The sequence below is a fragment of the Tinamus guttatus genome, unplaced genomic scaffold (genome assembly GCF_059628265.1).
Source record: "Tinamus guttatus ecotype Peru unplaced genomic scaffold, ASM5962826v1 Tinamus_guttatus_pri_ptg000033l, whole genome shotgun sequence".
In the NCBI taxonomy this organism is placed as follows: Eukaryota; Metazoa; Chordata; class Aves; order Tinamiformes; family Tinamidae; genus Tinamus; species Tinamus guttatus.
Genome location: NW_028288567.1, coordinates 3,093,158 through 3,118,732, shown reverse-complemented (window position 1 = coordinate 3,118,732; position 25,575 = coordinate 3,093,158). Strand labels below are relative to the sequence as shown.

The 25,575-nt window shown below is 38.5% G+C and overlaps 1 protein-coding gene across 1 annotated transcript in view; it reads left to right on the top strand.

Moving 5' to 3' along the window:
• USH2A (usherin) overlaps positions 1 to 25,575 on the top strand; it is a 356,467-nt gene that overhangs the window by 20,872 nt on the left and 310,020 nt on the right. The window contains exons 3-8 of the mRNA XM_088531950.1: positions 11,127 to 11,262; positions 12,419 to 12,482; positions 15,138 to 15,432; positions 16,379 to 16,563; positions 19,053 to 19,274; positions 20,586 to 20,679. Of these exons, the coding sequence (XP_088388076.1) occupies positions 11,127 to 11,262; positions 12,419 to 12,482; positions 15,138 to 15,432; positions 16,379 to 16,563; positions 19,053 to 19,274; positions 20,586 to 20,679 (996 nt within the window). The remainder of the gene's footprint in view (positions 1 to 11,126; positions 11,263 to 12,418; positions 12,483 to 15,137; positions 15,433 to 16,378; positions 16,564 to 19,052; positions 19,275 to 20,585; positions 20,680 to 25,575) is intronic.

The following is a 25,575-nucleotide window of genomic DNA, read 5'->3' as shown; positions in this document are numbered from 1 at the left end:
GCAGAGAGTTAATTGCTTCAGGAACACACCAGGGTTCCATCTTTCTCTCCCTCTCTTCCTCCCTTTCCTCCTTCCCCTTGTCCCCTCCACCCCACCCCCCCTTTTTTTTAATTTATGTTGTTCTTCAGGGAATTCAAGTTGAAATAGTGGTGCTATTCACAGAAAGTAAGTCTTGGATTGAAGGAAAACCATTTCCCGTTGAGAAGGGATTAACATTGTAGGAGATAGTGAGAAAGAAAAGTAAAGGAGGGCAAAGAGAAAAGCTAAATATCTTTTATACAAATGCTAGGAGCGTATGTAATAAGACTGCTGAATTGGAGTGACATGTTTTCAAGGATAAGGAAGATATTATTGGAATAAGAGAGACAACCAGGAAAATGAAGGGGGATTTAAAATGCCAAGATACAGAGTTTTAGTGAAGAGAGAAAGCTAATAAAAAGCTGAAAGAGAAGTAACAATATTGGTGAGGGATGATACTTAGTCTTTGGGTGGAAAAAAAATTTTCCTTTTTTTTCTTTTTTCCTTAACTAAGTTCAGTTGTTTGCATATAAGTTAAGGACAATCTAATGCAGTTGTTTTTCTTAGCTGTTGCACTAACCTTGCAGTTGGGTCATAAAAGAAAAGAAAAAAAAAACAAACAATAAAAATATTTCTTAAGATATAAAGGGGGTCCCTAAGAAAGCCAGAAATCTGATCCTCTGAAGAATGATGGGTTATCTAGGAGGCAGCAGTACGGAGTGAGATCAGTGAGGATGCTGACTGTGTTAAAACTACAAACGAGGACATGTTTCCACTGGTCCTGTAAGGTTGTTGCCTATATGCAGTTTTTTAAACAGTCTACACAATAAGAATATTGTGACTATTATCATGGGAAAGAATGTAAATACAAATCTTGTATGGAGATAAGAAACAGAATGAAATGATCATAAAATCATGACATTTGAAACGGCTGTGAGAGTATGTGTTAGATACAGAAGAAGCAGCCCCAAAGTTATTGATTTTAGCAAAGCTAACTTTGAAGGAAAGCAAAAATGCTCCTGGGATTTTTGCCTGCAATCCTATGATGAATGGGAAATCCACTCCACACAAGTGGAGAGTTACCCAGTGTATGAAACGTGTAGAGAGGCTGCAATTAAAATTCATCCCAGTTAAGTCAAGAAAAGGAAAGGCCGATATGGGCCTGAGGCAAAAGAGGGAAAGGCAAAGAGACAACTTGCCCCTCCCGACCCTGTGCTTTTTCCTTCCCCTTCACTGTTTTTTAGCACTCCTTCTGCTGTCCCTTTATCTTCTCCAGCTACTCTGTTTTATGACAGTTCTGTCACTGTGGTCCCTTGATGAGGTGGTTTCTTTAAGTCTGTGTTCTGGCTTTTCAATTTTTTTAATGTATGTTAGAGTTCTCAGAGTATGGTGAGAACCATTATGGGCACTCCAAGTATGGGTGAGAGTCTCTCCCCTCCAGCCCCAAATATTTTATTCTGTGTGCCCCTACATGGTTGTTGCAGATTTTGTAATCAGCGTGCTTCCTTTTTCAAAACTTCCTTTATCCTTCTACAGTTCTAGGATGAGAGACTGAAAGAGGCTGCAAAACGTGGTCAGGGTAAGCAAGTGTGTTGGTCAGGTAGATGGTGGGGTATAGGAAAATTTTTTGAAAAATGTGTATTTTTTCAGTACTCATGCTGCACTGGAGCTCCTGCTCACACCGAAATGGCAGGACTCACTTGAGAAAGGCCAAAAAAGCCATATAGATTGTAACAGATGGCAGTGCTTTATTTTGTGCAGGGTTGGGATGTAGATCAGGTCTCCTTTTGGGATCTGGTATGCAAGATACTTTCCAACATTCTCTACATCGTCTTCCAACAAACTTTATTGGGCGTTTTGTTTCCAGATGCGAGGAAAAGCTGTGAAGAAGACAGTACATGCAGCATAATTTAGGTCTGAATCTGAGCAAGATGAAGTCAGTTTATACCAGCTGAAGATTTGCCCCTTCACTAACACAAAGAGTTTGAATGAATTTGAATACAGCATTTTATTTATAAAAGGAGAGCAGAGGTAATAATGACATAAGACATGGATTTGAGAGAGAGATGTAGTGGAACAGTGATGGAGGATGGAGTATTCTTCTTCTGTCATTCAGACTGTATTTTTCTGTCAGTCAATTGGTGTTCTTTTTTAAGTCATGATGATAGTTAATGGCAGCAATTGGCAACAGGCGGAGGGTGACCATGTGGGCTTGTGGCATCGTGGCCAGCTGATGCGTGATTGGCCAGTTCCAGAAGATGGCATGAGGGATCATAAAGTTTAGTCCTGTGCATACTGTGATGATAGTCGCATCTATATTTAAAGCTTTCTGTCACTGAAGCACTCCTGGTTTGTCAGGCTGTCTGTTGGACTGGATGAGCTGAAACTTCTCGCAATTGAATGTCAATAAGACCAAAGCAATTTTGGTTGATTCATAGCACCATCTTAAGCATGTTCACTTGCACAGATTATATTTGACAGATAGTTACCTTCAGCTGAACTCTGTGGTTAGAAGCCTTGGTATAGTCTTGACAGTGAGCTTAGAGTTGATGCCTTATGTTTATTTCATATCCTGTTTTTACCTTCCTAATACTGCATGTGTATGTCTACATTTGAATATATCCGCACTGAAGTACTAGTCAGTCCACTTGTTATCTCTGGACAGAATGTTCCAGTGTCTCAAATATTCAATTTCAGTACTTAAAAAAAAAAAAAGCTGTGTCTTTCCCATTTAGGGTGTTTTAACTTCAAAAGCCAATTAATCAAAGATACTTTTTTTCTTAGTAAGAAATCCTAGAAAAGTATTTGCCAAAGTCTAACAACAAGAATAAAAGAAGGGGGGAAAAAAAGAAGTATGAAGAGTGTGAAAATAAAGATGAAAAAACATTTCACCTTCTGGAATGTTTTCCTGATATTTTACCAGTTTGCTGGCCTGCAGGAAAACATGTTCAGTGTAGGTGTTCTTAAATCCGGTTATGTTTGTGAAAATGAAGATCCTCATGATTCTGCAACAAGATTATGTGTGGTGTCAGCAAATACAGGTAGGTACACATGTTCCTGTCCCTCTTGTGAGGAAAGGTGTCCTGTAAGTGTCCTGAAATATTCTGACTCATCGATTGAGTTCAGCTTGCTCATGGTGAAATTTATTTACAGTATAGTGAGGAAGAACTTAACTTGCACAGTTTGTTTTTTCAAACTGTTTCCCTGCTGAGGTTTCTAGTCAGCTTGAAGCAGCACCCTGATTTTGGAGTAAAATCCAGTGCTTTAATGTCAAGAGTTTGTCTGTATACTAGTTCCATTCATTTATAGCTTTGGTTGCTATTTTTAAAAGCTGAGAGCTGTTTTCCTATGTAGTTCAAGCAGATGACAAGAGATTTTATAGTTTTTACTTTCTCTATCAAGATCAGGAATGCAACATCCATGAATTTATATGCAAGTTAACACAAAAGAAAAACATTATAAACAAAAATTCTTTCACACTTATCCTGGTTAGACTGGTGGTTGTTGGTGAGAGGGCAGAGTTGACTTTGTGTTTTTGGCTACAGTGAAAGATCTTGGTGTGATTTCCCTTTAAATATGGTGAATGATTGGAAATCAAGGAAGCCACCAGAAATGCTTCCATAGGCACTTTTAAAAATAATAAAAGGAAGGTGGCTGGCCGTGGTGATACTTAACCCATTTTTCTCGAAGGATTGCTTAGGCTCCCCTAGCTTTCTTACTGTAAAATGCCTGAGTACCAAAGATGTGCAAAAACCATCCCATTGAAAACTCCTTAGATGTTGCAACTTGCCTCTTCCCGCTTGTATTCTTTTACTGCAGGTTTGTAGCCAAGTTACTTCCAAGTCTGGAAATACGTAAAGACAGTGTGTTTGGGTTCACTCAGAGGTACAGAGTTCTAATAGCTTAAATAATTATTTTCTTGCCGTGTGAGGGTACTGTTGGAAGTGTGTATGCAAGCACGCAAATTTAGACATGTGAATCAAGTCATTTAACAATAGTTGGTGTAAGTCACTGTGTTATGCACAGGGTTTTTGTGTATCGTCAAGTTGGCAAGCAGTCTAAAAGCAGCATGGAGCTATAAAAGAACAGTAGTGGTATATAGGTGGTTTTCCTTCTCTGCACTACTTAATAAGAATAGAAAGAGAAGTGACGGAAAGGGAGTTGTAACTGAAGCAGCACCAACCTCCTTGGCAGGCTCATCACCAACTCCCTTACTGGCTTCGAAGGTGTCATTTTGTGTCGAGTATTATGCAGATAAATTATCTGAGCTGGCTGGCTTGTCCTCCTGGACATCATTCTTTGATTTCCACACCCTTCCCCTCCCCGTTCTCCTGCCCCCATTAACATAGTTATTAGCATCTTTTTTGTCTGTATGAGAACAAGGTCCCAGACAAATTCCTCGCGACACATTCTTGTTCTCATATGTTTGCTGCATAAATTCATTATCTCTTGCCAAGCTTGAGATCTGCCAAGTTCCCTCTGTGTTGTCTCAATTTTCATTCCAAATAAAAAATTAAAATGCAAAGAGCAAAAGACTAAAACTGAACTCTTTTATCTTGGTGTTGTAAGCCTTGTCTCGGAAAGAAGGAGCACGGGGATTTTGGTGTGCGTAAGACATCTGCCCAGACATCCCGAGCAGTAATGTCATCGCTGCCAAAATGCGCGACAGGGTTCATGGCGCTTGTCCTCGCATCGTGCGGCCTGCAAAGGCTTCGCGTGGGGCTGCAGGTGGCTCGTTGCGAGGGCGAGATGAGGTGCTGCGTGGGGTGGCCGACTGCGGAGCAGCATCCAGCACCCGTGCGTCGCTTCGGCCGTGGAGGTGGTGGCGGCTCCTCGTCTTCTAAAGCCGCCAGCAAGGGGCTGGCGCGCACATTGGCCAAAGGCCTGCGAGGAGTGGAGGAATTCTAGGATAAACCCTTTCTTTTTTTTCCCTATTTGTATTAATGTGTGTGAGAAAAGTATTAAATGGCAGGTGCGTGGGCTCTGCTCCCTCTTGTCTCTTTTTAATGCAAAAATACAAAGTAAAGAGAGAGGCAAGCTGTGAAAGTAGCAAACCAGGAAGGCGAAATAAAAATGACAGGAATTGTGCAGAACAGTTGAATCACTAAACAATACTGTAAGAAAAATAGAGTTAGAATTGGGGTATGCGAATGACATCTTTAGTGGGACGATAGTTTTACTGAAGATGTGTAAATGATGCAGTTTATTCAGTGAGGAAAAAGGTTAATAATTGGGAGAAAGCTGTCTGATGTTTCTGGAGGGCCAATTTATTGCCATGCTGGTGCCTAGATATTACTAATGCATGGAGGGGTGAGGGGAGTCATTGGCTCATGAATCACAGCTGAAAGTAAACTTGGGCTCATTCAAACGGTTTCATACTTTCCCCCCAAAATGCCATATGTCCACTTTGTGTTGCTTAAATTCATATAATTGATCCTTCCCTTTATAGATATTCACTTACAAAATACTAAAGCTGTGTAGAAGCCTCTTGCTGCAGTATCAGCAAGATTTGCAACTATGCGAGAAAATGTAAAAATACATACCTATATGTCAGCTTGGTCATCTGTGATTTGCCAAAACAAACCAAAACCCCCCAAACCTTACTGCATCTTTTATTAGCTGATATGTTCCTGTTCCATAGCTGCTTTCCTCGAGGAGAAAAGTGTGTCCACATGTCACCTCAGTGGTAAAATTGTAGAGTAAACTGTGTATCTTTATGTAGGCAGGAGAATGGGCATATGTAGACAAGCTGCAGGTGAAAAAGATTTTTATGCTCAAGTTTCTGATTAGACTATTATAGCAGCATCACTAATTCCCCTCCTTCTGTCTATTGTTGTCCCTCCTCTGTTGTCATCAGTGACCAGTGTTGATTTGTTGACTCTATTAAAGCATTCAAGGAAGCCACAGACCTGTCATTTTGGTCATAACCTTAATCTATTTTCTCACCTTGGGAGAAAATGTGTTAATATACAGAATACTCGTATAGAGTAAGCTCATTAAAAGTTCTTGATGCAACAAATCTGCAATACATTTAGAAGATTTTTTCCTAATTATGTTTTTTTAGGCAGGTAGTAATGTTTGGGAATCAATCTGCACAAGAACCATACCTGGCAGTAAAAAAAAGAAAATGTAAGTGTGCAGTGTGTAGTAATTTTTGAGATGGGAAAGTCATAATGTCTTTTGATTCCTCATAATCTGAATGCTAAAGAAAAATATTTATCCTATGTTCTGCTTTCATTTACATCCCTGCAAATCCTCTCTAACTTCACTGAGTTTGGTGGAGTTGCTCAAGATTTTATAGCAGCTAAGGGAAGATGAGAAGCATTGCTGTTTCTCTTGGCTTCCAAGTCTGGAAAAATAAATAGAACTTTTTTTTTTTTTGTCTTATGGGTAAATCATATGGATACCTAATTGCAGTTTGTAAAGTACTTGGACATTCTTGGTATTGTATATAGCCGTTCCTTGTAAATATAAAATTATTGCTGTTGCCAAGAAACATCTTGCTGTGCAAAAAAATAAACTAATTCAATTTTGAGTTTTGTTACCCTTTATTTTATGTTAAGTTGGTTAGAGGAGAATGCTTTTTGCATATTGGAAAAACAGTTTTTTAATTTTGGCTTACATTTAATTTTTAAATGTAGCTTACATTTGTGACAATTGCACTTGTACACATCACAGATCCCTGAACTGCTTTTTCATCTAGTTTGGAGACAGTGGTGTCCACTACATCTAACAGAATGCATCTCATTCCTAGGATTATCTGAAGACAAAGTTTTGACTCTTCTTTATTCATAGCTGACAATTCCTACCCCTACGATCTGAGACTTTTAGATAACCTTAAGAGCTGAAGCTACAATTCAAGAGTTTGTCATCACAGTTTCTTTTACTTGAGAATTAAAAATTTCTGCGTCTCTATCAAATTAAATAATTAAATAAAAGGAATGCTAGGGTTTTTCTTCCCATTTTTTTCACAAATTTTTGAAGTATTTTTATTGATATACTAAGTATTTTTTTTTTTACCATTATGCTTGTAGTTAACACTGCAGTTGAAAACCAAATGCGTGTTCTTTAATCCATCTGTACAGCTGGGTGCCTTTGGATGACGGATGTTTTTGCGTTCAAGGAGCAGCCACACAAATTCATGAAGGAGAACAGGGGAAAGTTTCTAAATATCTAGAAACCAGGTGTAGCTGAGGAAGTCTCTGAATTGCTGGTCGGCTGATGCTCAGAGTGCTCAGGAGAAGCAGGAGGTGTTCTCCATGTCTCCTCCAGCCACCTGCTTCTCACCACAGTTGCACCCTTAGTCTTAGCCAGGCCATCCGCTCTAGAGTGAAGTGTAGACATTGGTTGTGAGGTATTTTATTGCTTATTGGCCCAGTTGCTCTTGCAGCTCCTCATCTCTGAAACTGGTCTGGGTTGTGCCAAGAATGCTCCTAGAGCCACCATGGTTATCTTTCACCATCAGAGGGAATTTTCATTGCTTGGAATCGGTGTTCAGCTCTGCGCTGGCAGAAGCTAAAGCAGTCCCAGGGTGAATTTGTCTTAGTAACTAATCCTTGTTACCTCCCTGCGAGGTGATTTGCTAAGTATTTGACAGATGGGGAGGCACAGGAGGGAGGGATGGTTTCGGAGCTGGGATTAGAGCTCTTATGTTCCAGGTTTCTGCTCCTGTGCTCTGCACAGCCATGAGGCTCCCCTCTCCAACTTCCTTTTTGTTTGGGTCTTGGGGCAAATTCCTGTGGAATTTTATTAATAGAGACAATGAGGGAATAATCGTGTTGTCCTAGTCGTACACCACCAAAATTCATCTTTTATTTCTAGGGTACTGTGTGCCATTTAATGCATACTGAAGGAGACCCTGAATAGCCCCAGCAACCCGTGGATGTGGTGTGGGCCAGCCTTCTTATTTAGCTCAGTCCAAACAGACACCGAACTTCGAGGCATTCCTCTCCTCCCACTGTGAAGAGACTCTGGGATTTTTTTTTTTTATACCACACATGGTTTCCCTCCTACATTTTCCTCCCATGTCAGATATTCATACCCCCTTTAATAACCAGCAGGGGGATCATTACATTGAGCTACTGCCAAATGCATAATGACTGCTGCCTTTGCCTTGCACAGTCACTGCACTACTGATATCCAATTCAGCACTGTAAAGTGCTTAGGGCTACCTTGGGGATGTGCTATATTAAACCCAACTATTCTAAATCCTATTTAATATAAAGAGATTGTGTGTGGGGGATGGGAGAGGCTGGAGAGAGATTTAAAATTGTCATTAATCAACTATTTTCAACAAGAAAAAAAAAACTGATCATTTAGGGTCCAATTCTGTCACTCTTAAGCCATAAATAGTCCCCCTGATTTTTTTTTAATAGGGGTACATGAGGGCCAGCATCCTGCTTACACCAAGGGGGGCAGGATCAGGTCCTACAGGAACTACAGCCAAGGCGGCAAGTTTGTGGTGAAAAGCGGAAATCGGGACATGCTTCATATCTGACTAAAAATAAAGGTACACATAAACTTGTAAAAGACAACATTTTTATTTGAATGATATGACAGAGCTGCCACAGGAGTGTTACCTGCTATAAAGAAAGCTTAAGAATTATTACCTTTATTAGACCAGTGACACTGAGCTTTAGCCATACATTTCTAACTTCTGTCCCTCTACAGAGACAATTTTCTTTTCTTAAATAAACTGTCATGCTAGTGTTAATATATTGTTGGCTCCCTCATACTCTGAGAATACTGCTGATATAAAACATGTATATGTTAGATTGGTAATAGTATCTTTAGTGTAGCTGACTAGAACAAATGTGTTTCCCTCATGGCTGTGCTAATGTGATAAAGGAAAATTGGCTGTTCATCAGCTTTTGGCTGGGTAAAGACAGTAGAGATGGAACCACATTCTTTTTTATGCATTAATACCACTGAGAACTTTTCACTAGTTATATTTCATGTGCGGGCATGTTGTGCAAAGATGTTGTAAAACATGAGATAATGCTACAAATAACAAAGTAGAAAAGCCTGTATCTTTTATGATGATAACAGTCAAACACCAAATGACAGTAACAGGCTGTAAAAAATGTGATGCTGAAAAAAATGCAGTGTAACCACCATATACACATATGCTTGGGCTCTTGCAAATAGAGTGTCAGATGTTTAAAAGGGCTTTGAATTAAAACTAAGTATTTCTTTTGTGTGTTTAGGTCATTGATGTGTGAACACAAAAGCTAACTTAAAATGAAGAGAGATGTGTTTTGAGTGGTAAACTCATGTACAATAACTTTTTGAACAAATCTCAGTGCTTAGTAATTATGATAATAGCCTTCAAATTTCCATCAGTGGAAGAGCAATAAATTTTCATGTCTGAATTTGGGAAATACTGACTGAATCTGGAAACAACAGCAATAAAGCTCAGAATATATATTAGTATTTGAACATGTAATTTAAGGAGAAAAATGCATCTGAATAGTCTTCTGTAAAACCTAAAGAAAAAGAAGAGACAAAACAAAACTCCATCTCACTGCATATTTTCTTTCTTAAAATACTGATCGGCTCAATGCCTGAGGCACAGATGATCATCTGAACTGAGATGTATAGATAATTGTGTCTGTTCATCTTGGTCTGAAATTTGAAAGACTATTGGTAGAATAACACTTTGAATGCTTATGTCGTGGTTTTCAAACTGATTTTTTTCAGGTCCTGGCTATCTTCTTTGCAACAAAATATTCTGGCTTGTAAGCCTTCTGTTTATCCTTGCACATCCGTTGTTCTTATAGAGACAATCATTCTGGCCTTATTTTGGTTTGATCGGAATGGATACCAAGACAGGCTAAAACTCTCTTGCTTTTCTTGGCCTCTGTAGGCATGATTCACCCAGCATCCATTTATGTCTGTGATCCCCTTTTCTGCAAAATGGAAATAACAATCTGCAAATTGACAACAACAGAATGTTTTGAAATGTGAAGGCTACCAGGCTGCCCTTTCAAATAAGCCCCGTGCAAGCCAAACGTCATTAAAATTGAGAAATTTCAGTTTTTGAAAATAAATCACTTACTGAAGTGAGCAAGATTTTTATTCTGTGTTATTTGTCTCTGACTTATTTACTATTTGAGAGAGAGTTCAAAAATCTTAAATGAGTTCATGTTAGTTTTTCTAATTAACTTAATGGGAAACTGACTATAAGGCATGATGAGTGTGGTTTTCCTTTTGTGTGTTCCTGTATTTACAAGTGGAAGTATTGACTTCATAAGACTGGAAGATGGCTACATATTATTAAACCTTTTGTAGTCTTATGCCAGCTAAACGTGAGGATTTTTAACACAGAACAGTCCTTTGTAAAAGCTCAGCATCTTGTGACTTTGTGGAGCTGGGAGAATGCCATAAAGGATTTCTATGAATGTTAGCTCAAATTTAAAATGAATTGGCAGGGAAGGGAACGCCTACAGAAAACAGTACCCTGCAGTGCCAACTGAGTGCATATTCCTTGCCAAAGGTTCCCCTGATCCGAGGGAATTGCCCACTGGCTGTGGAGCAGACGTAGCGAGTTCCTCTCCCATTCCCCTCAGCCCTTGTGAGAAGCAACATGCTGGGGTTGGGGAGGGGTTTTGGAGGGGTGTTAGAGGCCTGCCTGAGCTGTGCTGCGCTTGGTTATCCTGAGCATGGTAGCGAGTCCCTCGAGGCCTGGAGGAGCTGATGTGTATGAGAGCCGTGACAGCTGTAACATGTGCCCGTGGCCTGAAGTGCTGAAGTAACTGCAACCAGCCTCGTACCTCGTGCAACAGACCCATCTCTCTTTCCTCTGCCTCTCCTTGCCCCTTCACTCTGCCAGTCACTGTATTGTACATCCTTCTTTGCCTCGACCACTACAGAAATTTCATATTCTACCCATCTGAATAATGATTTTATTACCTGGATTGCTAACGGACAGAAAAAAGGTAAGTACTTTCAATAGGCATCAAAGCACTCACACACATACAAAAAAAGACATGCCACACGTGTAGGTCAAAGTAATGTTAATGGCTAATCAGTGACAGATGCAACATGTACAGAAATCAAGATGATTGTATAATGAAGCACCTTTATGCCTATTTACATTGATTCTGTAGGTGCATCGTAGCAGAATTAGTTTCTTCTTAAACGGCTGGGAAGATGACAGTACTGCTTTTGATTCAAGGATTCTGGTGGGAGCAATTGCAGATACTGATGTTGAGGGTGTACTGCAAATTGGACAAAGCTTCACAGGTAAACTTTGTAATGTTTTAGTGGAACGCATCAGCATTTTCAAAAATAAGATGTGCTCATTGTGGTTAAAATCCATGTGTGAGTCGTTTTTAAGTTATCAATATGTTGAGAAGTAATATATTTCTGAAAGAAAAAAAATCCTATTGTAATATTAGCTGTCTCAGGAGATTGGCTGAAAGATAAGTATTGAGTAGATAGTCCTGATGGTGCATAATTTATTATATGTGTTACTGCATTTGAGTAGACTTTCTGCACTCTGCAGAACATTGGTCCTTAAGCAACGCATTCCATTAATTTAATATCCTGAGTAAATATATGAAACTGTTTCAAGATGGAATTATGCATGGCCACTAGACTGCTTTCTTGTCAATTTTGACTCTTGATTTTCCTCTGTTATATTAACACTCATGTAAACTCACTGCCAAAATGAGGGTCACTTGGTCTCCAGCAAGGCCTGATACAGTGTTACCCTTTATCTACATCTGGAATTTCGTATGTCTTTCCGTACCGTAGGACCATTGCAGAAGTGCTGCAGGATGTTTTGTTGCTTTTCACAAATTCTTGGCTCTGCCAGTGTAAGAACACTGAGCAGGAGCACTGTGTCCTCTTCGAGAATATGCAGAATTTGAAGCCAAACCTAAATATCACTGTATGTGGCTTAAACGTTATTATGGTGTTGGGCAACAAAGACTTTCAGTGTTCCTGTTTCATAAAACTCATATTTGGAAATGAGCTTTGCTTTGATTCTGAATACTGAGTGAGCATATAAAAGAAAGGAATATTTTTAAATGCCTTTTATCTTTATTGTATAAATTGATAGGTACAGTTGTACCTACTGTATCTTTTCCCTAATTAGAGGTGGCACATGGACCGGCTCATTACTCCTGTCTAATGAGCCGGTCCTTGTGCCACCTCTCTAATCAGAAAAGAGATGGGTACAAAATGTTCTTATAAAGTTATTATAAATCATTCTTTTTTATCAAAAAATTAAGTCACTGCCCTCTATAGTTTTGTCTGGGTCCAAGATGGTTTCATTCAGGAGGGGTAATTGTGCAAGAGAGATCTGAGAGTGCTGAATTAAAGGTGCTCTCATGCAGTGCAAAGCTGCTTTCTGCTCAGTGCAATTAGATTATTTATTTATAGCATATTTCCTTAGGTTTAGAGCAATTTGTTGGAAGAATGCAAGATTTTCGATTTTACCCAGTGGCACTTACAAACAGGTAAATGACCTTTATTTTTGTGAAAATAAGAGTGTGATGAAGAGAAAGAATGCATAACAATATACAATATTAGTCTCAAAGTATGATGTTTTGTTCCTGTCTTCAAAAGAGGATTGCTTGTGATGACATAGTTTACTGCCCATGGCCTCAAACGTGACTTCAATCTAAACAAGCTTGATTTAACACATTAAATTATTGACTTTATTTTATTCATTTGAATTGTTGTTTTAATATATACATATCACAATTCAAATAATGACTGTGGGCTTCCCTTGTTAGAGTGTTGTCTTTGTTATAACGTGGCTGAGTGTCTATTTGAGCAGGCAGTAGATCCACTGGCTACATTCCAATGCTTATAAGCTAGTTAGGTGCCCCTAACTCCTGATTTCTTGTTCTGACATTTGAGTGGGTGCTGACAGTTTGGGTGAGGTTCCCGAGCTTCTGCAGAGCTCCTGGTAGTCTGTGGGCACTCTCTTTAAGGCATTTCTGGCAGAGCCCCCCTGCTCTGCGGTCCTGCTCCTTCTTGCACGCGAGCACTGCTAATGTTTCAGGCTGGACCGAGGCCTTGTGTGCTCACCTGTCTGCGAGCGGGTGTGATCACAAATTGCTTCTTCCCTACAGCAAGGGTTAGTGTTGAGCAGGACCTCTCTGTTGTGGGTTTTGCTCAGAAGCTGCACTTCCTTTACTCCCGCCTCCTCCTCGGAAGCTTTCACACCTCTTTCTAATGGGAGAGGAAGGTTTGAGGGAACTGCCTCTGAACAGGGCTGAGCGGGCTGGCTCTTTGGGTGGGGTGACTGCTGGAACAGCCCCACACCTCCTGGTGATGTAGAGCCCAGCGTTTATTTGCTTGACAGGGTGTGTGTGCCTTCTGCAAGCACACGCACAACGTACTGATCAGAGCACCAGTGCTACCGGTCCAGCTTAGCTCCCCAACCCCGCGATCCAGGGGAACAGGACAGATGCTGCAGTGGGTCGGCGCGCTCGCTTTGTGCCTGACAGCTCAGCTCCGATGCTTAGCAGTTCATGTCCTCAGGCTTCAGCTTCTCCGTGGTGTCAGGCATCCATGTATGGTATTCCTAACACCCTTTCCCGTCCCCCTCCTCCCCCGGCCAAAGGCTGTTGTCTTAACTGTTTATTGCTTTTCTATATTAGATGGTTGGCATAAGCTGCCAATGACTTCTCTAGCTCAGTCCACGTAGCCCTGGGATAATTGCTTTGACTTCCTCCGTCCCCAAGGCTGTAGTGGTTGCCACAGCGGTTTCTGTCGCCCTCCAGCCACCCTTCCTAGCGTGTTACAAAGAGACGCTACCTTTGTTAGTCATCCAGCTCATGCTGGATTAATCCAGGCAGTTCAAGCTGGCCAGAAGTAGTCAGGTCCTATTTGTCTGTGTGATGCTTCAGGGTAGGCTACGCTCAGTGACACTCGTGACTGTAGAGCTTAAGGCCACTTAATGATAGTCTTTCAATAAGATGAAGGGTAGTTTCCTAGGAGCTCAACTGTCTGCAGGACATTATGATGAACTGATCTCCTGTGAATTTAAAGTATTAATATGAATCATGGTTCCAAGCTAGATGAAGATCATGTTGGCTGTATATTCCTTCAGAGGAATCCTTGTCAAATTTTTTGGACTGCAATTTAAGTAGAGAAATAATGAGTATAGTTTAGAAATTAAAAAATACCAAGTGTTGTGAAAGATGATTTCATAGACAGTGTTTTATCCGCAAATATCTTTTTTTCAAAAATGTATCTGGTATAAGCTTTGAATCAAAGTCTTCCTCTGCATATCAACTAATTAAAATAGTCTGCAGCAATTCTGGAACTTTGGTTCCTATAAAATTTGTAGTGGCAGCCAGCAAGTATAGATTTGCTAAATAAAAATAAAAGGCATATATTATTAAATAGTGATAAAAATCTACTCTTTCTAGGGGTCACAAAATCCTTCTTTTACACCAGAGATGACAGAATTTTAGATGACCTGACCATGTTATCCGCTGATCTACTTATTCATTTCAATTCATGAAGTGAGAACTAAAGCTAACCTTTAACATAAGATATGAGAATTCAGTAGGGTGACCACAAAAGGGCAGTAGCCCAATTTAGTTGACGGTTCTACTAAAGTTAAAGCTGGAAATATTTTTGTGCACAGTTTTTAAGATGACATTTTTCAAACTGCAAAGATAGGAAGATTTGAGGATAAGCATAACATTCAACTCATCTAGCAGTTTTATGGTTACAGGCAATATGTCAGTCCTGTGGTGTGCTGAAGAGAGGTAAACAGGCTGATGTCAGACACAATGCCATAATAAAATATTGATAGGGTTTTTCCTTTTTGCATCTAGCACTGCTTCCCTCCTAACTAGCTGTAGGCACCTGAGCAAGCAGCATGCATGCCCTTGGCTCCGTATATGTGTGTGGAGCAAGGAAAGGAACTCGGAATGCTTCATTATGGACTGCTGCTAAAGGTGCCTGCCGATTACCTTTGATCAAGTAGGAACCTTGCTGGCTGGTTGGCACATTTATGTAGGATGAAACAAGGCTGTAGGGTTTCTAGAGTAGTCTTAGATGTATTTTGTTTAACCTATTAACCTAGAGGAAAAAGTACCACTTGTCATTTTTTGTCGTGTATATCATTGCTCTTTCATATGCCACGACAGAGACATTTTGGAAGTATTCTCTGGAAAATTCCCTCACCTGCACACGCAGTCCGAGTGCCGCTGCCCCGGGAGCCATCCCCGGGTGCACCCGCTCGTACAGAGGTACTGCATCCCCAACGGGGCAGAGGATACCACCAACGACCGAGTGCTGAGGCTGGACGCAGAGGCCCATCCTCTGCATTACATCAATGACAATGATATTGGCACCACCTGGATTTCGTCTGTGTTTACCAATACTGCAGGTCTGGATCATGGTGTTTCTATCACAATAGATTTACAAGATGGACAGTATCAGGTAATGGAAAGATTACATTTGCTATTTATTAAATCAAAACTAAAAAGAGTTTTAGTATGAAGTTAATTTATAAAATCTGAAGGAAATTCGAACCTTATGCTTGCACCTTACGCTTAGAGTTATGCTGCACACTGGCGTGTCCTTAGGGATTTCTGTTGCATAGATGTGGAGGTGGTAGTTTGCCTTCCTGAGGTGGGGAATGTGATAAACAGGCAAGAGGATTCTGAACAGAGGCCAGACTGCAACCTAACCCTGTGCCATTGGGCTGGGGAGTATCAGGTGGCCTTGGAAGGAAGAACACGTCAGTCCTGGGGCTGCATTTACAATGAGGGCGCTAACAAATACTAGTGACATTTGTTCTGTCCAGCTTCCTGGTTTCTGGAAGTTTTGTTTGTTGTTAGTGAGGTTTAAAGGTCTGTCAAGTTTTAAAACTTTTTTTTTTTTTTTTTTTTTTTGGTGCATATATATTTTCCCAAGCAGTATTTTGGGAGAAGTCCTCTTCATTGCAAAACAGGTATTTGATTGGATTCCAAGCAGAAAATGGGGTTATTAAAAAGAGGGAAGGAGAAAAATAAAAAAACTGTTATCAGACAAACAACCCGTCAAATATTCGGCAACACAAAGCTAAGCCCGTAATTATTTTTTTCAAAATGAATAAAGGTACTGTAAAAAAACATGTGCTTATCTATCTAGTGTGTTTTCAAATGGTTTTCAAGAAAAAGCAAAGAATTCTGATGGAGCAGATCAGTTGCTGCGTAATAATATCTGAGAAATCAGAGCTTGTTTAACAAAAAGTAACTTGCCTTTAATTTAGAATGCATAAAGCAAAATTCTGTGGGTGGAAAAAATATTATCATATTGAAATAAAACAAAATATTTGTATTGTCATTGTTTTATAGTGCAGTTACACTTAATATTTGTTCCAAAATTCATTATCTTCTTGTAGGTATTCTATATTATACTTCAGTTCTTTAGCCCACACCCTGAAGCAGTAAGAATTGAAAGAAAAAAAAGAAATGATCTAAACTGGGAAGACTGGCAGTATTTTGCTAAAGATTGCAGTATTTTTGGAATGGATAACAATGGATCTCTGGAAAAACCAGACTCTGTCAACTGTCTCCAACTTCCTAGGTATGAGTGGGTTTGTATCTGCATAACACAGATGTTTGGACAAGTAATGTCCTAACACAATTCATTTCCATGTCCCAAGGGAACAGAATCTTTTAATTTGGTGTACTCATTTCTTATATGTATGTAGAAGTATGTAGAAAAATATCCAAAATATGACCTTTCTGTTGAAGAATTCTGAAAGTTCACTGGCGTTTTTATCAGATTTTTAATACTGAGAAACTTGACATAGTTGATTTCTGTTATTTTCCTGAACTAGACTCCTGAAATTTTATATGTTTGTGTCTTGACGGACTATTTATTGGCAGTGGAGTTAGGAGTTGACTCCCCAAGGATTATGGAAGTAATCCTACTGTTCTCTGGAGTGCAACTTGCTTTAGATCCCGTTTGTGTAATGCACGATGCAGAGGGAAACTTCACAGAGCCAGTCACTCAGCCCTATTGCTGACTGCCATAAACATGTGAGATATAAGTTGAGAATTGTATCTCAAAGCTCTTTAATCTTCCTAATGGAAACCAAAATAAAACTTGGGAGGGAAATGGGGGCAGGTAAAGCCTCCATCTTTGACAAGAAACTGACCTTTACCTCAGAAACCTGTTAGTAGGCAGTTAGCATGTTTAACTTATATATGCACAGACTTGTGCACACATGCACGCATATATAAATATGCATGCACATATGTGTTTATATATTTTTATTTTATATATTTTAATAAATCTATTTTACTTTCATGTTTATATATATTTTATGTATTTATGCAAATGCATCACCCCCTGCCTCATTTCAGATGCCAGTCAGCATTAGACTTGTTTAGTACTTGGCTGGAAGTCAGTCAGAAAATACAATACCAGGTGCTGTAGGCATTTTGCCTTTTTTGCTGTTTCACTTCTGCTGCCTCACTAGGACTTTTCAGGTGTCAGCATTTTTGTCTGTTCTCAAAGAACTGAGTATTCTAAGGAGAATAGCATAAGGTCATTTGTGTTACACCAGTTTTCAACAAAGAACTTCAAACTTTATTGCTCATCCTTTGAGCAGAGGGTTAGAGGAAAAAGCAAGTCTTTTAAGCCAAACATTTTTTGGATGAATGGCCCAAACTAGGTTTGAACTCATTAGATTTCAATCAAGAAGTCAGATTTGCATAAATTCTAAGAAGATGTTGGGCTGAAGTGTGAACTGTATCCATAAATGTTGCATACGTAGTGCTGTTTCACTTCTTAAGTTACATGACCTGAATTATGATAGGAAGTGATATGAATGAATGCTTTTTAGGTACTGCTGAGGTACGGCTTTGTTTAAAAGACAACAAACACCCTGCAATGGTCACTACTCTATATAGCTGAAGAGGAGTTACTGCAGGGAATAATGTGCAATGTTGCAGCAACAGGATAGCAGGGTATAATCTGCGATCTTTAAAGAAGGGGAAGGTGTTTTTTATTTTAAAACAAAACTAGTTTCACTTACTCTCATAGCCACATACCTGTAAGCACTAAGGCATGTTTATAGTTTCTCTCCAGGACTTAGACACCAGCGTCCTTGCACACCAGTGGCGTGATCAGGACTCCTCCTTGGAATGGCATGGAGGACAAGTGACCCTTGTTTTGGAATCCTTGTTGTGCTTCCTGGGTCTTTGCTTGGTGACCACACGTTAATTTTGAATGCACTTTCTTTCGTATTCTTTAGGAGCTGGAAAGTGATTAAGGTTTTTGTGTCTCCATGGTGTCTCACCTCTATCAGTTGATGGGATTATCAGAGGCTTGAGTGTGTTTAGTTTGAGCCTCCTTTTAAGGACTCGTGCATGTAGGTGATCTAACATTTTGAAGACCTGCTTGTCAGTTCCACAGTCTTCCTGCTGTTCTTTCCTGGTGCTTTCACACTACCACATTCTAGTTCAGGCAATTCATCCTCAGCAAGTCCTGCTCATTGCTTAATTCTGCCTAGTGAGTATACGAATATGAGACGCCATTCAAACTCTGTGGGCAAGCAAGGGGTTTGTATGGTACTTGCTCACTGGGCTTTGCTTGGCTATCCTTCTGCTTCTAGTTGTACTCTGCACCCTGCCTTGTTACACTGAACTCAGTTCCACTAAATTCACTGGAAGAGTAGTGTATTTCTAGTTCTGCCACCTATCAAAACGAGATGAGAATAGCTTAGTGACTCTGGAATTCAAAATATAATTGTTCCTGTATGTTTTATATATGTATTTAGCAGACAAATATTTAACAATGTGGGCATGATAATTTAAATGAATCCCATACGTCATTAGATGTAACTTATTCAGTGACATCTGCCCTAAATTTGCAAAATATCTACACTTCATAATTTGAACTTGTCTTTTAGAGGCTTTACTTTTAGTTGGAAACTCAGGATTTGGAGAAGAGTATTACAGTTTGGGGAAAACAGAGTATGCTTCTTACACTCCTGTATTTGTATTCAGGTGAATATGTAAAATATGTGACATTTTGGTTTACACTTGTCTTCCTCTATTAAACAGCTTTACTCCATACTCACGTGGAAATCTGACTTTTAGTATTCTTACCCCGGAACCAAATCACCGTCCTGGTTACAATGATTTTTATAATACTCCATCTCTCCAAGAGTTTGTAAAAGCTACACAAGTGAGGATTCATCTCCGTGGCCAGTATCATACAAGTGAGCCGTGGGTGAATTTCAGGCATAGATACTATGGAATTAATGAAATCACAGTCAGTGGAAGGTGGGTATTAAGGTGTTACTGGAATTCTTCCCCACCCATCACTACCTCCACCTGCTAAAACCGTGCAAAAATGTGTAATTACCTGCCTAAAATTTAATGGAGTGTTTCTGTTTTTGCATTTATGAATGAGAAAAGGAATTTTGTCTTAGTCAGTGCATCGAGTTTGAAGTAATTGGTGTACTTTTTCTTAACATTGGCTCACATGTTATTTTAAAATTAATTATACTTATTACACAAATCTGTCAAAAGCAATCCTTTCCTTGGAATTACCAATGCCTCGAAGCAAAGGCTTATGATTGAAACCACAGCTTATGCTTTACTTCAGTAGCTCTTCCAAGTTTCATTATAGATTCCCAAAGATGGCAATTTTAACAGTCTTAATGCAGAGCTCATTCTTTGTTTTTAGGCTGCACTTTTCCATTTAAAACTGGGCAGCTGTCAGTAAAAGTGTTACATTATCTGTGACTGACAACTTTATTGTATGTGATAAGTGTCCCGTCTTGTGAAAGGACTAATTATGCCCTGTAAATAATATGCAAATTTAGCAATGAAGTAGTCTCCAAGAAGCATATGGTGCAGATTTTTCTTAATAAGTATTATTTCTGAAATTATTTCGGTAGTCAGGATCTTATTTTGAGAGGAAGCACCCTACCAGAGGTCACATTTACCTTAAACTTATTTTCTACATTAAATTTTAATTAATGATTTAGCTGTGTTATGACGATGTTTTTACTAAAACAGCTACAGTCTCGATGACTATATAACACAAAAATCATTTCAGCTGTAGTGTGCAAAGCTATCATACCTCCAGAAGAGAAGACCTTCAGGTGCAGTAGGATGCTGACTATCTAGGCTAATGCTCTACAAAGAGTTCAGGAAGAACTGCACTTTTTAGCTGAGGTCTAAATGGACTAAACTGTATGATAAAATTAGATACAGATAAGATTGTCTTGGAAAAACTCTTGTCACACTGGAAAGCTAAATATTGATGGATAATAATGATATATTTAATAAAGTTTTGCTTATATGTACTGTTCTTGTTCACTATTGTGTATCATAACAGCAGCTCTAATATATGCTCTTTTTTGTTACTCTGAGAAACAGTGTTTGCCAGTTAGAACTGTATTGAATAGAGAAATCTTTTGTACTTGCACTTAAGAACATTCTCCTCAGTTTTTTATTTGTTCTTAACAAAGAACCAGGCTATACTTTCAGTAAGACATAAATTGTCTTCATGATGATGTTGTATAGTGCTGCAAAGATATGTTCCCGTATTATTTTTGTTTTCTTCAGTACCTATTTTTCTTTCAGATGTAACTGTCATGGCCACGCCGATAATTGTGACACGGCCTTGGAACTGTACAGGTGCCTGTGCTTCAAGGAAAGCTACACAGAAGGAAATAATGTGAGTCTCTCCTTTGCCTGTGTACTTGTCCTACCAACAAACAGCCTCAGAACTGAGATTTTAATGCATAGGAAGCATGTGTGTATGCACGCTAATATTCTCAGTTTTATAAGGATACTCTCTGTGTATAGACTTTGTATTAACTCTCCAGCCCAAACCATTCCATCACAGAACTTTAGGAGTGCTGAGATTAGAGGTTTCTTATTATAATAATATATCAGCTTGCAAAAAAATCAGATGAAAATCTGAACTTAGACTGGCAGCACCCAATAAAGAGTAGGACTGTGTCTACTGCAGCAAATAGTAGAAAGATCTTTAGTGGGATCTGGACACTGGAAAAAAACAGTTTCTAGTTAAGAGGGACTTTGAGATGTGGTGCGTAGGTAAAACTTGCCAAGTGCAAAATTTAAATTTTCCTCCTAATTTAGTAATTCTTGGCTTGGGGTGAACCAAAATGCACATTTTCACTAAAAGTCAGTCTTCCAGAGAAATATACAGACAGTATAGAATAATGTTGCTGGATTGTGCTTACTTCTTGCAGCAAAGTAGCTGATTTTCAGAAGGAAAGTTAGCTGATCTAAATAGTAGTAAAGCAAGTGTAAATTATATAATCTGGAAAGACATAAAAATGGACAGTAGGTGTGTTTGGAGGAGGTGATGGTGTGCAGAGAAGGGAAAGGAATCAAATTACCAGGAGTCTGATTGCTCAGATGTGGCTCTTGTAAGTGCTGCTGAGGAGAGTGACCATCCCAGCAGGTGTTATTTGATTGAAGAACTAGAGGGATTGGCTTTTCTCCCACTTCTCATGAGGTGTGTTAAGAATTAAGAATTTCTTTCTTAATGTCCTAAGAAATGACCTGTGGCATGCTTTTCTTATTATTTTGCAAGTATGAAGTTGGGGCATAGTATATTTGTGTTATCTATATCAAACGCTGGGGCAAATTGGAAGACTACATTGAATTGCTTGTGACACTCTGCGCTTTTCCTTCTGCAAAATGTTTTCACTTGAATTTTCTTCCCAAATATGTGCATGTTTTAAAGGTATATCATATTTTGAATTATACCATATTTATAAATTTGTAAACTTCAACTGACGTTAATTGAAATACAGTATAGTCTTTATCACTATGTCTTTCTGTAATTGCTAGCCTTAGGGCACCTCATATGGCTTGCAGTAATTATATTGCACTTCTGTGAATTGGGGAATGTGCTTTTTCTCTGCCATGTGATAAAACCACTTCCCAATAAGAAACGCTGGCTTTGAGACTGAGCTGTGAACCATCATCGTAGGCTGCTTTATAGTATGAAGAAACTGTAAAATTTTTTAAATGAATGGGTTTGATGTGTGCTTGCCATGCTTTTCCAAGTTAAAGCACAACAAATATTTTGCTATGCAGTAGTAATTCTGGGACAGTGTCGACTTTAAAATCCCGTATTCAAGTTCTGAGCTTGCCATATTGACTAACATTCAAGAATGATTTAACTGAAACACTGTTTCAGTGTTTCTGCAAAGTTTATTATTGATAATTATTCATCTCAGAATTATGAGGTTGAATTTAAGCAGATTAAGGAGGAATGAGTTACATTAAATCCCACAGAATGTTAGATTTCTGTCATGAATAAATGTTTTGGTCCTTGCTACTTATATGTCTAATGGAGACATGGTTTCCAAAATAAGAAAAGGTTACATAATAGCAGCAGGAATGGCAAAGCTGAAGCTAAACTGACATCAGTAAGCAACCAGTTACGCAAGACTGTGAAACTTTGGGGGCAAGAAGGATTAACCTGAGTGTATTTTATATTGTGCTTAGAATCATGTGAAAGATGTTGGTAAAATGCAGTGGATGATCTAAGTTTTCTATTTTTTTTAAGAAACAGGTGTAATCTACCATCTAGGTAGTATTTGAACAGAAAATTGAAGTTTTCAGATGCATCAACTTAGAAAAAAATTCAATTTGACAATGTCCCTTTAATTAGAACACACATTGTGAAACGTTACTTTGTAAGGATTAATTATAAATATTTAATAAGATCTGGAAGTTCACCAAGTGCTCTTGCAAGACTTGTACTGTGTGAAAACAAATCAAATACATTTTAATGATGTATCTGCCTTATCGGATATTTTCTGTCAATGTTAATGGGTTGTTCCATTAAGTAAATTTCACATTTTTGATTTGGTGTATGTGTCTCACAACTGTAAATGAAATGCTTGAATTAACTGTATTCATCCGGAGAAGAATATGGATGTTGTTTAATTATATTTTTCTCATTCCTTAATGACAATGTCCATATCCGCTGAAGGTAAAATAAAATAGAAGTAATATTTGCAAATATATCACTAACTACTTTGAATTCCACCAGGGATTTAGATGAATCCAAGCAGCTTAAAGGTTTTGATTTTTTTTGTAAGGTAAATGTTTAAAGGCAAGCCAGAATCCATCCTGATTCTTATCTGAAACTGTTATTTATAAAACTGCTTTATAGAATTCTACCTGTGGTTCTGAGTTTGCCAATCCAGTGGTTTAGACATTTTTTTTTTTCATTTGGGATGTCAATTAAGCATTTGATAAAAGAACTTTCCAAATCTATACATATTATTTTTGAGTCAAAATTATCCTGTGACTGAAGAGCATTTAACTCACACCTGTGCTGGTAATGAGTGAGACGCCACAACTGAAGAGATATAAGAAAATTACTTTTGTTGACTATTTTGGGCCAGAAATCTGAAGTTCCCTGATAAGCTCTTAGCATATGGCAGAACACGTCCTTGTTGCATTTATATTTAACAGAGCTAAAATTAGAGCTATTTTTTTTTCTGATGTGTGCATCAGGATAGCAGAAACCAAACTGAAAACTGCATAATTCATTGTAAATATAAATCTTAATTTAAACATTTTCATCACCATCATCATCAAACCAGAACTCTCCATTGTTGAAGAAATACGTTGGTAGGACTAGAATGATATAAGGGAACCCTAAAGAAAGACTTTTAGATATCGAAGGACTAGATTAAAAAAGAAAAAGAAATAATGCCTCAGAAAGCATGCGTCTCATCTGATGAAAAAAGTTCAGCATCATTTACAATTCTTTCCGTAAATGCCACGTTTATTAGTTTGGGAAATGGCTCTATTTTGTACGAATGGAAACTGAGGCATGAAGAGCAATGCTCTGATCTTGGAAACATTTATATGTAAAGACTAATTTATAAACAATGTCATGTCAGCTGTACCTTACTACTGAAAAACTTCTTTCAATGGGTCATACAGAACTTTAGACAGAAACATAATGGCAAAATAAATACAGATAATTATAGAAATAATTATAAGAGAAAATAGAAATTAAAAGAAATCAAAGCAACTGTTGTATGTGTGCAAGAGGATGTTAAAGGAAGTATGAGAGTGATTGCATACAGTAATGGCTGGAAGTCTTCAGAGTTTTCAGTATAAATAAGTTTAAGGTTTTTAAGTATCAGCTGTGTGAAACTGCGTGTGGCAGTTTCAGTTGATGTACCAAGAACTGGATTAATAATCCTTTCTGTGTTATAGAAGAACGTAGTTAAATATTCCTTAGTTGAAAGACTATCTGTATCGTCATGTTAAATGCTGGAATTAAGGATACATGCTATTTGAAGAGTTGTAAACATTAGCAATATTAAGTGGTTGTTCACTTAATGGCAAGGATTTCTAGTTTGTAGTCCGAAGCTTTTTGGTAAATTCTGTGTCATGATTTGTGTATCCAGTGATAGGCCTTGGAGGAAGCTGGTTTTATCAGAATAAATGGGAAAGAAATCAAACTGATAAATGGCTGATGGAAGTTTTAGAAAATGACAAGCACGAAGGCATCTAGTCCAGTGCATGCCTGAAAATTTTGAATAGCTTTAGAAATGTTTGTGGAATTTCAGAGTTTGCCCTTGAATCCCTGCTTGGAATCCTGGTGCAATTTCACAATTCAAAGATCAGGCTTCAGAAGCAACTTGTGTGCAAGCCTTGCTGAGCTACAAAGAGCTCGATGCTGTCTCAGGTGCCTCGTGTGGTCTGTTCCATGGATGTTGACATGGCAAAGGAATAGTGAGCTCATTAGAACTTAAACCTTTTTGTCTGATGGCTGTAATTTTTACATAATACGAGGTTGCAGTCAGATGGCAGCTAGCATTAAGGTTATCAGTGCTACCTAAAAGAAGTTAGCAATCCTCTTCCAGTCTGAGAATTTTTAAAATATGTAGAGCAACTGAGAGAAAACTAGACTAGCGTTTCACTGTTATTGAGAGTAGCTGTTGTAAAGCATAGTGCCACTTGAATTTATCTGTTTTTTTTTTCCAGATTGAATAGGAGTGCTGAAGTGATTGGCCCATCTGACTGTTTTTCCCTTTGCTACCTCATTACAAGTATTATTGAAAAAAATGCCATGAAACACTTCATTAGAAAAGAGAATTTAACCCTGGCATTCCTAATAAGCTGTAGCTACAACACTCTTTAATGTTATAGGAGAACGGACTTCAAAGCCTTATTCAAAAACAGATAGAGGGTAAAATAAGCACAGATCTCTTACCTGCATTTGATGAATATCCTAAGCTGGCGAGAACTTGTGTAGAAGAAAATATGTGCTAAATTCTCATCAGCTCCACAATCTGATTTGAAAATAGCTTTGAATTTTATTCCCAGGCACTTTAAGCCTGATAGTCTGAATGCACACACTTTGATTTTCTTGGACTTAGTGTGGCTGCTTGTAACTTCTCCAAAGAAAGCACAGATGAAAGGAGACTTTAGTAGAAATATATCTTATGCTGTCTGACAGCATCTGTAGCAGTGTTTAAGAGATCTCAGTTGTCTCATTATCAGAATTTGGCATACAAAATGGCACGTCTTATGTTCTTTGTCAGTCCAGTTCTTTGTATGT